Source organism: Myotis myotis, unplaced genomic scaffold (assembly GCF_014108235.1).
Source record: "Myotis myotis isolate mMyoMyo1 unplaced genomic scaffold, mMyoMyo1.p scaffold_m19_p_16, whole genome shotgun sequence".
Lineage (NCBI taxonomy): Eukaryota > Metazoa > Chordata > Mammalia > Chiroptera > Vespertilionidae > Myotis > Myotis myotis.
Window position 1 is genome coordinate 8,002,245 of NW_023416320.1, and position 15,041 is coordinate 8,017,285.

Genomic DNA, 15,041 nt, shown 5'->3' on the forward strand with positions numbered 1-15,041 from the left:
AATGTACATATAGCCATATTTTATTAACAAATGTAATTACTTAAGAAACAATTATTACATGTATTTGGTCAGGTATTAGGGACAAATTTTGAATTCTATCCAATGTGAATGTTATCTTTATAGATGAGCTTATTAGGTTTGAGAATTGAAAGGGGTTTAGTTATCCTGGTTTTTTTGAGGCCATTAGGGATATGAGATTTCCTTTACTTTTCACTTAAACATCACAATCTTTAGAGCTGAGCTTTTATTAAAGGCGTTCTAACAAACATTGTATTCATTCACAAATAGTTCAGCAAAACATGATGATAAAGGAATGAAGTGAGACTTATACACACTTTGTTGTTTAAGTCTTTATTTTTATTTATTTTTTATTGATTTGAGAGAGAGAGAGAGAGAAGAAACATTGATGAGAGACATCCATCGGCTGCCTCCTGCACCTCCTGCACACCCTCCATCCCCTCACTGCCCACCCCCCCACCTCCCGGGATCACGCTTGCAACTTGGGGGTGTGCCCCTACTAGGAATTGAACGGGTGACCTCTTGATTCATGGGTACACACTCAACCACTGAGCCACACCGCCTGGGCGAGAAGTCTCTATTATGTCAGTTATATAGGCTCAGTGTTATCTCTTGGGGAAAATATGGCTATTTTCTGTTACAAACTTTATTTCTGTATATAAAGTCCAGATTTTATTAGATATTTTGGACTCCCAAAATAACTATTAGGACACACCTCATTTTAGACTTTAGATAACTGTAATAAAATAGCAAATGTAGGTATAAGTATAAAGCTGAAACACAAAGTACGTACACATTTCTAATGTACAGAAGAACGTTGTGTTTCTTTTGTTACAGTCAAAAAGGTTCCCCAAACTATGTATCAGGGCACCCTAGTAAATTAGCAGAAGGGTCAGGGTTTGTTTCAAATTTTTGAGGGGAACACATCTATTGGACATAACACCAACTACTGGGGTGAGGTAGTTTATCTTCAATATTAGGTGGTTTTATATTTCTTCCCATGACAGTGTATCTTTTAAAAACTGGGTTTTCAGCAGTTGTGATCAAAAGTACTGTGCAAAAAGCATAGTGGAACTGGAAATGATAGTAGCAGTGTCGATCCACGCTGATTCCAAGGGGTGAGGAGCTGTACAGTGTCCACAGTTACTAATGCTTAAGATATAAATTCTTATTAAGTTGTTTGGACCTGACTGCTTAATAAATGGAAGTATTATGCATTTCTTTAGTCCTAGATGTGCCAAAAAAAAAAAAATTACTGAAACGCTAAAGGGCACCATGAGCTGAGGAAATATTGGGAACATCTGTGGTCTAGGCAAGGTACACACTAAGACAAAAGTAATTTCATCATTCATTTTTCTACCTAAGAAATTTTCTAGTCTTGTATAAGAAGGAGAAAAAATATATAAAAACATACATACAAAGTTTGGATTTTTATTGAAATCTTGTGTTATGTATCAAACAAAATCTGCTTTCTTCAGATAAAAATATTTTTTCAGAGTTTCCAGGTAACTGCTAAAAGGTTAAGTTGGTCCTTCAATGTCTTATTTTATTGTTTTTTGTTGTCATGAAATGTTCATATATACTTAGGATGTTCCCAAAATAACTTTTATCGTGTAAAGGACCGTACATGACGACCTCTACCACTGCCTCCACTGACAAACTTTCCTCTTGAGCCTCCACTGCCGCTATTTGCACTTGCCCAGGAAGGTCCAAGTCCCCCACGGCCTCTTGAAGCCCGGTCACGAGGACTTGGGCGGTAGCCTATAAAAGAAAGAACACAGTGTTAGTTGCAACACCCTTTCCTTTCCCACTATATGAAGACTCATCTGTAACACAGCTCAAACCAAAACAGAAATTATTCTTTGCTCCTTTAAAATCCACGTACAAGTTCTATGAATGTGTTGAAGACCAGTGTGAACTGTCCTCTTTAAATAGGTAAATTGTTTCATATATGAGTACAACATCTCAAATAAAGCTGTTAAGGGTTATATGCTTATACACACAATATAATACAGTAACTAAAAATAGAAGACACCTTATGAAGATATGTCTGTTCTTAAAATACTTTGGTCAAAAATGTACCTAAGGGTTGGCTTTCATTATTAAAATAGAAAAACAGCGCACATCACCATGAAACTGCTCAGACTATACACAAAGTTCAGAATCCACGATTTTGATCATTTCTATAGAAAATGTACATTGGGCACTCATTCAGATATAAAATTAAATTGACTTTAGAATTACACGTTTACATTCTAAAATATTCTCTCCCAGAACCAGAGTACATGACATTTAACAATTTGAAAATGAGGATTCACTTCCCTCCCTCAGCAATATCAAGTAGGAAGAATGTTTACCTGTAGAACTAAGTGGTCGTAAAGGTGGAAGAGGGCCCCTATTAAAATTGCTCTGGCCTCCGCGACTTTCATTGTAAGTTCCTCGAGGAGTATTCTGAGCGCTCCAACTGGAGCCTCTTGTTCCCTCCCGACGACTGTAGTTTCCTAAAGGCAACACAATCAAAGTCTTTTTTCACAACTTCAGTTGGATTAAGAAAGACCTGACAGGTTTTCCTTAACCTTCCAAAGGAATGGAAGATAACCTGAAATTTTTGTAAATGAAATATACTGTAGAGTGGCAGCACCATACGTGGTTAGGAGCAGAAGCTCTGGAGCCAGATTGCCAGGTTCACATACTGGTTTCACCACTTACACTTATGTGTCCTGACAGTTTTCTCTTCTGTAAAGTGGCTGTATTAACAAAACCTACCTCATGGGGTTGATGTGAGAGTATTATATGTCAAGTGCTTATAACCATCCCTAACACAGCTCTGTGTTTGCTATTAATGTAAACTTCTATTCTCTTCCACTCCTACCCTCCACAGCAGCAAAAAAACATGTCCTCAATCTACTGGTGAAGCATAGTATCTATGAATAAACTCAGTTTCTAAAATCTTGAAACAATTTAAAACATGGTGAATATACAGAAAAATCTTTGGGAAACTGTTGATAAGTACAGCTACAAAAATAATGTATAAATATTATTCAGAAAAGATAAACATAATTCTTAATGTAAAAACGAAAAAAATTAGCCCAGACTTAATTAAACTTATCACTAAATGTGCTTAAATTAAGCAAAGGTTAATTTAAATAAGATTTATTCCCTATCCAATAAAATGCTCTGCAAATAGTACCACTGCCAAGTCAAGAGGCAGCTTAATTTTAGTAACAGAAAAATACTTTATCTGAATCACTACCATCTCAATAATTTCTATTTAGTATTCTAATATTCCACTATTCTAACCCAGCAATTTTCAACCTTTTTCATCTCATGACACACACAAACTAATTACTAAAATTCTGCAGCACACCAAAAAATAGGTATAATTTTTTTTATTCACACTTGACGACTATTGTGTTGGCTGTTGTCATTTTTTTATTTGACAATCTAAGGGAAGAGGTCAGTGCCCCCAACTAAATAGTCAGGTAGTGCATGTTTTAAAAAAAACTCTTGCAGCACACTGATAGAAAATCGCTGTTCTAATCCATTAGAAAATATATACAACCTTGGCTGGTGGTGATCAGTGGTTAGAGTGCTGGCCTGCGACTTGAAAGGTCACAGGTTTGATTTCCAGTCAAGGGCAAGTACCTAGGTTGCAGGTTCGATCCCCAGTCCCAGTCGGGGCACATGCAGAAAGCAACCAATCAATGTGTGACTCTCACATCAATGTTTCTCTCTCTCTCTCTCTCTCTCTCTCTCTCTCTCTCTCTCTGTCCCCCCTTCCACTCTCTCTAAAAATCTATGGAAAAAATATCCTCAGGTGAGGATTAACAAAACAAAACAAAAAAAAGAGAAAGAAAACATATATAAGTAGTTACCTTTTGAGGCAGGCGGTGTGAAAAACCTATTTTGACTGTGAAAAGCTCCCCGTCCTCCTCGATTGCCTGAAAATCCACCACGAGAAGAAATCTTCTGTGATACTTTGAGTGGCCGTTTTGGTGGGGGTATCCCATCTTGCGGGACCACTTCTTTACTTTCAGCTGCAACAAAGTCATCCACGTGCATAGATGGTGGTCTGCTTGTGTTCTGTTTTCTCTGACGAAAAATATCATGGGGTCGTATACCCTGTCCAAATCCTCCCCTGCCCCTTCCTCTTGGTGGTGGCACAACATGAGCTCGTTTGGCAGGTTCAATGTACTCGGATTTTCCACTATTAAAACAAAAATAGACCATGAAAACATTTAAAATATATATATACTTCCAATGAAAATATAAATCAATCTTTGCAATATGAAAACTACATTTCAATTATTTCTTATTCCAATTGTGGTTACTTTGCAAATATTTCCATTACAGGCAAACCTTGCTTTAATGTGCCTTACTTTACTGAACTTGATAGATATTGCATTTTTTACAAATTGAAGGCAAGATCCTACATCAGTAAAAAGAATGACTCACAGAAGGCTCAGATGATAGTATCGTTTAGCAGTCAAGTATTTTTTAATTAAGGTATGTACATTGGATTTTAGACACAATGATATTGCACACTTAATAGACTATAGTATAGGGTAAACATAACCTTTACATGCACCAAGAAACAAAAAATTTCATATAACTCACTTTATTATGATATTTACTTTATTGTAGTAGTCTGGAACCAAACCTGTATATCTCCCAAGATATACCTGTACTTTCCATGGAATACAATAAAACTAGCTAAGAATAGCACTCACGTTTTATTGGTATGACTAACAATTATTTTAAATAAGCCAATTCACTCTTGTTCAAACCTTCCAAACTCTCATAAAGTGGAATAATAAACAAATGTACCGGGTATGTATTGGCCAAATTATTATTATTTTTTAAATTTCCAAAAAAAAATTTATTTTCCAAACAATATTCATGATTCAAGCATTATGACAACTTCCTTTATCCTTTTTAAAAAAATAGTTTATTGATTTTTAGAGAAAGGGGAAGGGAGAGAGAAACATCAATGTGAGAGTGCAACACTGACTGGCTGCCTCCTGCACACCCCCTACTGGGGATCAAGCGCGCAACCCGGGCATGTGTCCTTGACTAGGAATTGAACTGGCAACCTCCTGGTGCACAAACAATCCCCAACCAGCCAAGCCACACCAGCCAAGGCTTCCTCTATCCTTTAATAGCCATGTGTCTAGCTTAAAATACATTAAAATAAATAAATGTGTATGACCACAATCAGAATCTTCAGTAGAATAAATGTTACCTTGAAGTTATAAAGGTCTCATGCTTGTGCTTGCCAAGTTTGAATCCTTTGGTGGTCTTGGTTCTCCCTGGAGATGATGGTTCTGACAAAAATGAGCGCTCTAATTCTGAGTGCAAGTCAAAGTCACTACAGCATTTTTCAGAGAGTTCAATTAAGTCCACTTTTACCTGCAGTCATAAAAATTAAATAAAATGAAATATACACCTTAAATGTAACTATTAATGTAACACTTGACTATGGAAATTCTTACTTCCTATAAATTATATGACTAATTATAGGCCTGCCTCTTTCCCTCATCTTTTCAAAAAGCAACATCACTGGTAGTTAAAAAAAAAAAAAATCTTGGGAATTCAATTGTGGGTTTTTCTTGGTGGGGGGATGGGTTTGGCATTCCTCCTCACGGAAGTGTTTAATCTGAGACCTATGCTGCCTGACAAAAAACTCAGGATTTCTCTATATAAATTAACAATGTAGTATCCCCAGAACTTTTCCAAAAGAATATGAAAATAACATATTCTGCAAGCCTTATATATAGTCAACCTATCTGCTATAAAAGGATTTTGTGCAACAGATCTCAAAGTTCTATGCATTTAGTGAGGTTCCAACCTAAGTTTACTTTCAGAGAAATGAAAATTACGTTTACTTAGGTTTTATTCAAATTTATCAAACCTAAAAGACTTAAAATTTCCCTACACCATGTAAGGTCACAGTCATCACTGCAACACAGTTGTGATTCAAAGTGAAGTTTACAAAAAGAACAATTTGTAACACAAATGTTTTATGTGATGCCAATAGGCACTAGCCACATAAACCTATTTAATTTTAAATTAATTAAAATAAAAATAAAATAGTTCATTAATCACATTGGCAACATCTCATGGCTCACCAGTCACATACGGCTGGTGGCTACTGTACTGGGCAGGATATGGAACATTTCTGCCACTACATAAAGTTCTGCTGGACAGCACAGTTCTTCCAAAGAATCAATGACCAATTTCCAATGGGAAAAAAATTAATTCTTTTTTTATAAATATGTTTTTCTGATTTCAGAGAGGAAGGAAGAGGGAGAGATAGAAGCATCAATGATGAGAATCACTGATTGGCTGCCTATTGCATGAGCCCACAACCCGGGCATATGCCCCAACATGGAATTAGACAGTAACCTCCTGGTTCATGGGTCGACACTCAACCATCGACCCACACCGCAGGGCAAGAAATTGTTTGATGAGACTTAAACTGGTTTGTATGTGATCTTTTAAATAAGAAAAAAGAATCCTCAATACATTAAATACACTTTAAATGTGAATCATTTAAAAAACTTTATTGTACATGATGAGTATTAGCATTTTTTAGAACAGAAAATATCAAATATATATGTTTATTTGATAAAAAAAATAATATACTAGAGGCCTGGTACACGAAATTCGTGCGGGGGGGGGGGGGGGCGGGGAGAGGCCCCTCAGCCCGACCTGCACCCTCTCACAATCCGGGACCGCTGGCTCCTAACCACTAGCCTGACTGCCTGCCTGATCGGCCCTAACCCCTCTGCCTCGGCCCCCACACCCAGGACCTGGGCTTCCCTCCCTCTGGCCAGCCGCAGGCACCCAGGGCCCGAGTTTCCCCCCCTCAGGCTGACTGCAGGCACCCAGGATCCCCGGTGGCTTGGCCCGGGCCAGCCACAGACACCCAGAACCCCAGGATCCCCGGCGGCTCGGCCTGGGCCAGCCACAGGCACCTGGGACCATAGGCAGCTTCACCCAGGACCACCAGCAGCTTCGCCTGGGGCCCGGCTTTGTCAGGAAGGATGTCCAGAAGACGTCTGGTCTAATTAGCATATTACCCTTTTATTAGTATAGATGGTACCATAAGATGTAGCTGAAATCATCCTCCCTGATATATCTCTGAGAAGCACAGACTACACTGAATTTTCAGTCTTAATGTACTCAGCATTATATTTAAGGATGTCGATTTGCATTAGTACTACATTATTCTAATAATGTAGTTAGAATACATTCTTATATTTCCTCAAATTAAGAGCAGATAACACAACATCATTCCTCTCCTTAAACACAAACACAGGAATGATTATTAATTTGGGGGGATAATTTTCTTATATTCCTAAAAATATAAGAAAACAAATTACTTAAGAGTACTTATGCAAAAATGTGATTTTCCCCTAAAATGTCTCATTCTTGCCCTAGCCGGCGTGGTTCAGTGAATAGTAGTAGAGCGTCGGCCTGGGGACTGACGGGTCCCTGGTTCCATTCAGGTAAAGGGAGCAAGTCTGGGTTGCAGGCTCGATCCCCAGTAGAGGGCGTGCAAGGGGCAACCAATCAATGATTCTTTCTCATCACTGATATTTCTCTCCTCTATCCCTCTCCGTTCCTCTCTGAAATCAAGAAGAATATATTTTAAAAAAATAAAAATAAAATGTCTCATTCCCATATATACAGATCACTAACTAGAAAGAAGCGAAACAAGTAGCATAACATCTGAGTTTTGGACACTATTAAGTGGGTGACTGACATAAAAAGTATGCAGTACTGGTCCCCAAATGAACTTGTAACAGCTATATTAGAGCTAACAATACACAAAGAAACAACAACTTTTTTTCTAAATATTTAGTAATAAAATTATACCAAATCCAGGTCCGCATCAATATCTTCAGCCTGAAATGGAGTAAACCACATAGATTTCAATTGATCATCCATGACATCAGCTAGTACATATGCAGTCCTAGAACAGAAAAAGAATTTAGAAAAAAGAAGAAATCCAAAATAAAAATTTTAACATCTTCCAATTAGAATAAAATCTGTGGAAAGTACAATTTAAAATGTCACCCTATAAAAGTATTGGAAATTAGCACTTAAAAAATTAATTTAAAAAGCTATTTAAGAATTAAGTATCCTTAAAAATCAATAACTTGGAAACTAATCTTGTAGTGACAAATTTTGACCTTTCAGTAAAATGAAACAGCGCTGGATTTACTTACAAAAAGTCAAGTTTATTAAAATGTACCAATGTGTACAAAAAATGTCCATAATTTTTCTAAATTCAGAGAATAATTCCATTACAATGAATAGTCATTATGCTCTGAAAGTACAGTGCTCCAAAGATCAAGAGGCACTGCATATCAGGGATAAGTAAACTATGATCCCCATTCTACTGGCCTGTTTTGGTACAGCCTACAAGTTAGAAATGGTTTGTATGTAAAGAAGAGTATGTAACAGAGGCTTAATGTGGCCTGCAAAGCCTAGGATTTCACTATCTGCCCCGTTACAGAAAAATAGCAAGCTGGCCATTTATAGACCTCCAGCCATTAATACACTATATCTACTCAACCACAAAATATTGCTTGTTTTACCTATTGTTAAACAGATTCTGGAGAGATTCTGGAGCTGAAAGTACTGGTTCTACGTCTTGGTCACCGAGAGGTAAAGGATCACCTGATGACTCAAGCATCTGCTTAAGTCCAACTACATTGTCCAACAATGAATCCAGATTGTCATCATCTTTTGAATGTTCCTAAATACAAATAAAACAAAATAAGAAGATGCAGGTAAAACTAGAACATTTATGCCCCAAATCTATTAACTTTTTAGTAGAAAAGTTTATATTATTTCATTACTTAAAAAATTTGGAGTACCATCAGGGAATTATCAACTTAACATTAAACATATTAAAATAAAACAAACACCAAAAACACTTACTATTTTATTTCTAAAGAATGGTAGCAGGGGCACCTGAACTCAAACAATAAACAACTCAAAAAGTACTGCCTTCATATACTCAAGATTCTTCACAATATGAAGGACTTCACTCCAGATTATTAATTCAGAGTTATTTCAAATGCTGTAATTCCCAACTGAGGATTCACTGTTTTTTGTTGTTATTAATCCTCACCCAAGGATATTTTTTCCATTGATCTTTAGAAAGAGGAGAAAGGAGGGAGAGAAACATCGATGTGAGACACATCGATGATTGCTTCTTGCACGCATCCCGACCAGGGGATCAAGCCTGTAACCAAGGGACATGCCCTTGACCGGAATTGAACCTGCGACCCTTCTGTCCATGGGCTGACATTCTAACCAGAAGCAAAACTGGCTAGGGCAGGATTCACTATTTTTAAAAAGTCACTAGAAAAACTTGTGCTAGTCAAATGGAAAAGAATGCACTGTTTTTATTTTATTTCTTTTTTTATCTTTATTTTTTACCAAAACAAGTTTCTCTAGTTCAAGGAACAAATTTTCTGGACTTTCTTCTTTGCTTTGTAGCAGCTGTTTTAACTCTGCAGCATTAATACTCATCGTCCGTGATGGGTGAGCTCCCTCTACTTCCATGAGACCACTATCATCTCCACAACATCCCTGCAAATGTCACACACAAATCAAATTTGAGAACGAAATTTGCAAAGGTGCTTCCAAACTTACTCAGATATTTAAGTCATTTTTCTGCAATCTTCCTCTTAATGTTTTGGTTTTATATCAGTACAAATGGCTAGTTTCAAGAAGGATTTAGTCACTTCAAAATTGAAATACGTTTTCTTTGAGTAAGATTCACACAATAAATAGGTAAACACATGCACTCAATATACTGGCACCAAAATTTCTCAACAAAAATATCCAATGGAAAATACACTGGTACATGCAGAACACATAATATACGGAATATGGGGAAAAACAACATGGTCATCTCAGTAGAGACGGAAAAGCATTTAGCAAAATCCAACACCTTTCATGATAAAAACACTCAATAAGAACTACAAAAGGAAGGAAATATCTTCAGCCTCATAAAGGGCATGTATGAATAATTATAGCTAACATTGTATTTAATGGTCAGAGATTGAATGCCTTCTCCTTAAGATTAAGAACAAGATAAAAACATCAATTCTTGTCACTTGTATTCAACGTATACTAGAGGTTCTTGTGAGAACAAGGCAAGGAAAAAATTAAAAAGGTATCCAGATTGGAAAAAAAGAAGGTAGACTACTACCTCTATATATGACATGACCTTGTATATACAAAATCCTAAGGAAACTAAAAAAAACTAATAAAAAACTTCAACAAGGTGTCGGACACAACATCAATGTATAAAAATTAATTGTATTTCTAAACATAAAGAACAATTCAGAGATGAAATTAAGAAACAATTCCATTTATAATAGCTTTTAAAAATTCCCAATTTAGAGGCATAAGACTTATATTTTTAAAACAATACAACATGTAGAAAGAAATTTAAAACAACCCAAATAAATGTACAGCCATCCCACTTTCCTGGACATGATGATTTAACGGTAATGCTCCCAAAATTGATCTATAAATTCAATACAATGCCCTTAGTGGCTGCCAGGAGGTAGGGGCAAAAGAGAATGGGGAATTTCTGTTAATGGGTCCAAAGGTTCTTTGGTGGGTTATGAAATCATTCTAAAATTAGGTAGTGATGATGGTTTCTATGAATAAACTAAAAACTACTGAATCGTCATTTTAAAAGGGTGAATTTTATGGGGTGTGAAATTCATCTCAATAAAAATGTTACATAAAAGGAGGAGCAAGAAGGAAAATTTTAAGGTAGAAGTGGTGAAATCAAAAGATGAAATCCTATATAATAAAAGCGTAATATGCAAATCGACTGAACGGTGGAACGACCAGTTGCTCTGACGTGTACTGACCACCGGGGGGGAGGCAGATGCTTAATGCAGGAGCAAAAGGTCCTGGACTGTGAGAGGGCGCAGGTCAGGCTGAGGGAACACCCTCACCCCCAGTACACAAATCTCGTGCACCAGGCCTCTAGTAAAGTATAAAAGGTTTGTTTATAAATTAATGAAGAATGAGCAGCTGCTGAAAATGATGAACAGAAGAGGGAAAACTGGCTACTATTTCATGACTTCTATCTTGAATGTCAGGGAAGATCAATGGCATAAAAACATAAAATAAGTTTATGGGGGAAGATAATGAATTTTATTTTCAATATTCAGAAATTCTATCCATTAGCTAAGAGCAAGGACAGGAGAGAAAAGGAATCAGATAGAATATTAGAAGGGAGATCTATGCCATAGATAGAAATGAGGTAATGTAGGGAAACATTTTTCCTGATTAAGGAAGAAAAACAAGAGATTAAAAAGAACAAGGAAACAATCTAAGAGGGAGTGCAATGATTTAGAAATTAAACAAAATGACCTTAATCTTCCTAACGAAGCAGGTAAGAAGAAAAAAAATGCATTGATAAGGGATGAATAAAAAGCATTACTCAGAGTACTTGAGGGCCCAGCAAATTCTGGATATCATGAATAAACACTGGCTGGTGGTTTTTATTAGTAACTGTTTAACTGACCATATGTGTAAGAAAACAAAATCTACCATGCTGTTTTATTACAATGTCACTTATGATCTGGTGAAAATAATAAGTAGTAAATCTCTTTAAGATAGCCACACTCCTACTGTTAAATATGCCAATCTTCTAAAATCAAAACATCTGGTAAACTTAATCATTTTAAAAAACTATATGTGACACAAAACAAACAATAATTTAGCAATGAAACTGGCACAACTGCTAAAAATAGAATAGGCAGCCAAGAAGGGCTTATTGAAGTAAATATTTTCAATATAAAATATATGCATAACAGAAATACAGTAAACTTATTTTTTTCCTATGAAAACCTTCCATATTATATTTATTTGGTAACACTGTACTAAACAGTCCTCTACAACTCTTCCCAAATAGAAATCTTAAATATGAGCAAAATTTCTTAAATCAGTGTTGACAGAATACTAACCCACGGAATATTAACAAGTGTGCACGTGTACATACACACACACACACACACACACACACACACACACGCATACACACAGAGGTATTTTGCAAGCAATACATTTTGACAAAATTGGATTAGATTGCAGTAAAGCGATAGAGGGATTTTCAATCCCAGCAACAACACAGCACTGGTAACTCTTACGCAGCCAGCTCTGGGCAGTGAACTTCCACTGGACAGAGAGGCCCTGTAGCCTCAGAGGCCAACCCCAGAACACTGCCACCCAGAGGCTGACCCACAAACTGACTCTTTGCTAAACACAAAATAAGGCAGTCTGGGAAACAAATGCTGCTTGCTTTAAAATAAGGACTGTGGTTTACAACACAGAGGAACAGTGTATCGCAGGGAAACTCAACACTCTCCTGAATACCTGGCAGGTCTAAGGCGAGCCACACTGAAGAATAGAAGAACCGAAGGACCTTCACTACTGCAATATTTTTTTTTTTCTTTTTTCACCTTTTAACTAAGAAACCAATTTTTTTTCTTTTTTTTTCTTTTTTTTTTCTTTTCCTCTTCTTCTTTTTTTCTTTTCTTCTTTTTTACATCACCCGATTTTACCCTTTTAATTACTACCTTCTTATTTTTAACCAGTATTATTACTGCTACCATTTTACCATTTTTTTTAAAGTGCCATTTTATTTTCTCTTTATTTTATTTTGGGATTAGTGTTCTCCATTCTATTTTCATCGTTATATTATTGGTTGTTTCTAGTTTGCATTTATCTCCAGGGAGCTGTTGCTGGAATTTGTTGGGATTAATGGCTGTTCTATAGGAGTATTCTCCTCATATAAAAAGTCTCTTCCCCTCCTCCACTTCATTCTCTCTATTCGCTCTTTTTTTTTCTTTTCCTTTCTTTTCCCGCTTTTACTTTCCCCCCTCCTTTTTCCCACTTTCATTTTTGCACTCCTTTTTTTGGTCCCTAATTTTCTTTTCTTTTTTCTCTTTTCTCTTTTTCTCTTCCTTCTTCCTTATCCCCTAATTCTCTTAATTCAGGTGGTCACCTTTATTTGGGGTTATTAATATCGTGAATATATTTGTGTATAGTGCCTGGTACGTGGTGCCTTGTTGTGTTGTATTTTGTGCCTTTAAATCAACACAGCAGATCCAAGCAACAGCAACCTCCTGAGCACCACACCCTCTGCTGAGGAACAGCAGCTGTACGTGAAACCTCGCCCCACCAGCCAGAAGAGCCACCACAGCTGTGAACAGCACCCACCAGAGGAGTTGCTGCCAACTGAAGAGCAGCTGCTACCGCAACCGCCCGAAGAGGAACCGCAGACCAAGGAGTCACTGCCACCAAGGGAGCAGCCACTGAACGACTCAACGTCTAGATATGTCAGTGAGATCAAACATGGGTAGACAAAGAAACCCCCAAAGGAAAGAGAAGGAGGACTCTCCAGAAAAGCAGCTAAGTAATACAGAGGCATGCAACATGACAGAAAAAGAATTCAGAATAAGGGTCCTAGAGTGCATAAACCGGATGGAGGAAAAAATCGACAACCTCAGCAAGAAGCAAGAAGAAACAGATGAAAAAATCGATAACATATGGAAGAAGCTAGAAGAAACAGATGAAAAAATCGATAACATATGGAAGAAGCTAGAAGAAACAGATGAAAAAATCAACAACTTAAGTAAGACCCAAGAAGATATGAAGAGTGATATAGCTGCAATGAAAAACTCCATTGAAAGTATCAACAGTAGACTAGGAGAAGCGGAGGACCGAATTAGTGATTTAGAAGACAAGGAAGCAAAACACACCCAAAATGTACTGCAATTGGAGAAAAAAATGAAAAGACAGGAGGAGAGCCTAAGGGAGCTTTGGGACAACATGAAACGAAACAACATACGAATAATAGGGGTACCAGAACAACAGAAGGATGAACAAGGATTAGAAAACCTATTAGAAGAAATAATATCAGAAAACTTCCCTGAGGTGGGGAAGAAAAAAGTCACACAAGCCCAGAGAGTCCCAAACAAGGTGAACCCAAAAAGACCCACACCAAGACACATCATAATTACCATGGCAAATGTTCAGGACAAAGAGAGAATCTTACAGGCTGCAAGAGAGAGACGGAAAGTTACATACAAGGGATCTCCCATTAGATTGTCAAATGATTTCTCAACAGAAACACATCAGGCCAGAAAAGAATGGACGGAAATTTACAAAGTGATGCAAAGCAAAGGACTGAATCCAAGAATACTCTATCCAGCAAGGCTATCATTCAAACTTGAAGGGGAAATAAGAAGCTTCACAGACAAAAAAAGGCTAAGGGAGTTTATCACCACCAAGCCAGCAATGCAAGGAATGCTAAAGGGACTGGTATAAAAATAAGAAATAAAAAGCTCAGAAAGAAAACAGCCACACAAAAACAGAAATGGCTACAAACAAGTACCTTTCAATAATAACTTTAAACGTAAATGGACTAAATGCTCCAAACAAAAGACATCGAGTGGCTGAATGGATAAAAAAACATGACCCATACATCTGCTGTCTACAAGAAACCCACCTCATTAGAAGGGACTCACACAGACTGAAAGTGAAAGGATGGAAAAATATCTTTCAGGCAAATGGAAAGGAAAAGAAAGCTGGGGTAGCAATACTTATATCGGACAAAATAGACCTCAAAGTGAAGGCCATAACAAGAGATAAGGAAGGCCACTTCATAATACTAAAGGGATCAATACAACAAGAAGATATAATCCTGGTAAACATATATGCACCCAATGCAGGAGCACCCAAATACATAAAAAAACTCCTGGAAGATATCAAAGGAGACATCGACAACAATACAATCATAGTAGGGGACTTTAATACACCACTGACAGCACTGGATAAGTCCTCTAGACAAATAATCAGCAAAGATATAGCAATCCTAAATGACTCACTAGATCAGATGGACTTAATAGACATCTTCAGAACACTTCACCCGAAAGCCAGGGAATATACATTCTACTCAAATGCTCATAGGA

General features: G+C 37.0%; 1 protein-coding gene across 5 annotated transcripts in view; it reads right to left on the bottom strand.

Moving 5' to 3' along the window:
- Nucleotides 1-1,433: 1,433 nt before the first annotated feature.
- The window catches only part of VIRMA (vir like m6A methyltransferase associated), a 55,740-nt gene continuing 42,132 nt past the window's right edge, over nt 1,434-15,041 (bottom strand). For 3 of the 5 annotated variants that reach the window (XM_036337722.1, XM_036337724.1, XM_036337723.1), the window contains 7 exons: nt 9,475-9,627; nt 8,625-8,785; nt 7,900-7,996; nt 5,261-5,427; nt 3,894-4,225; nt 2,376-2,519; nt 1,625-1,779 (listed from right to left, as the gene is read on the bottom strand). In XM_036337722.1, the coding sequence (XP_036193615.1) occupies nt 1,625-1,779; nt 2,376-2,519; nt 3,894-4,225; nt 5,261-5,427; nt 7,900-7,996; nt 8,625-8,785; nt 9,475-9,627 (1,209 nt within the window). Of the gene's footprint in view, nt 1,780-2,375; nt 2,520-3,893; nt 4,226-5,260; nt 5,428-7,899; nt 7,997-8,624; nt 8,786-9,474; nt 9,628-15,041 lie in introns of all 5 variants that reach the window. The other 2 variants (XM_036337719.1, XM_036337721.1) reach the window with 2 other exon arrangements.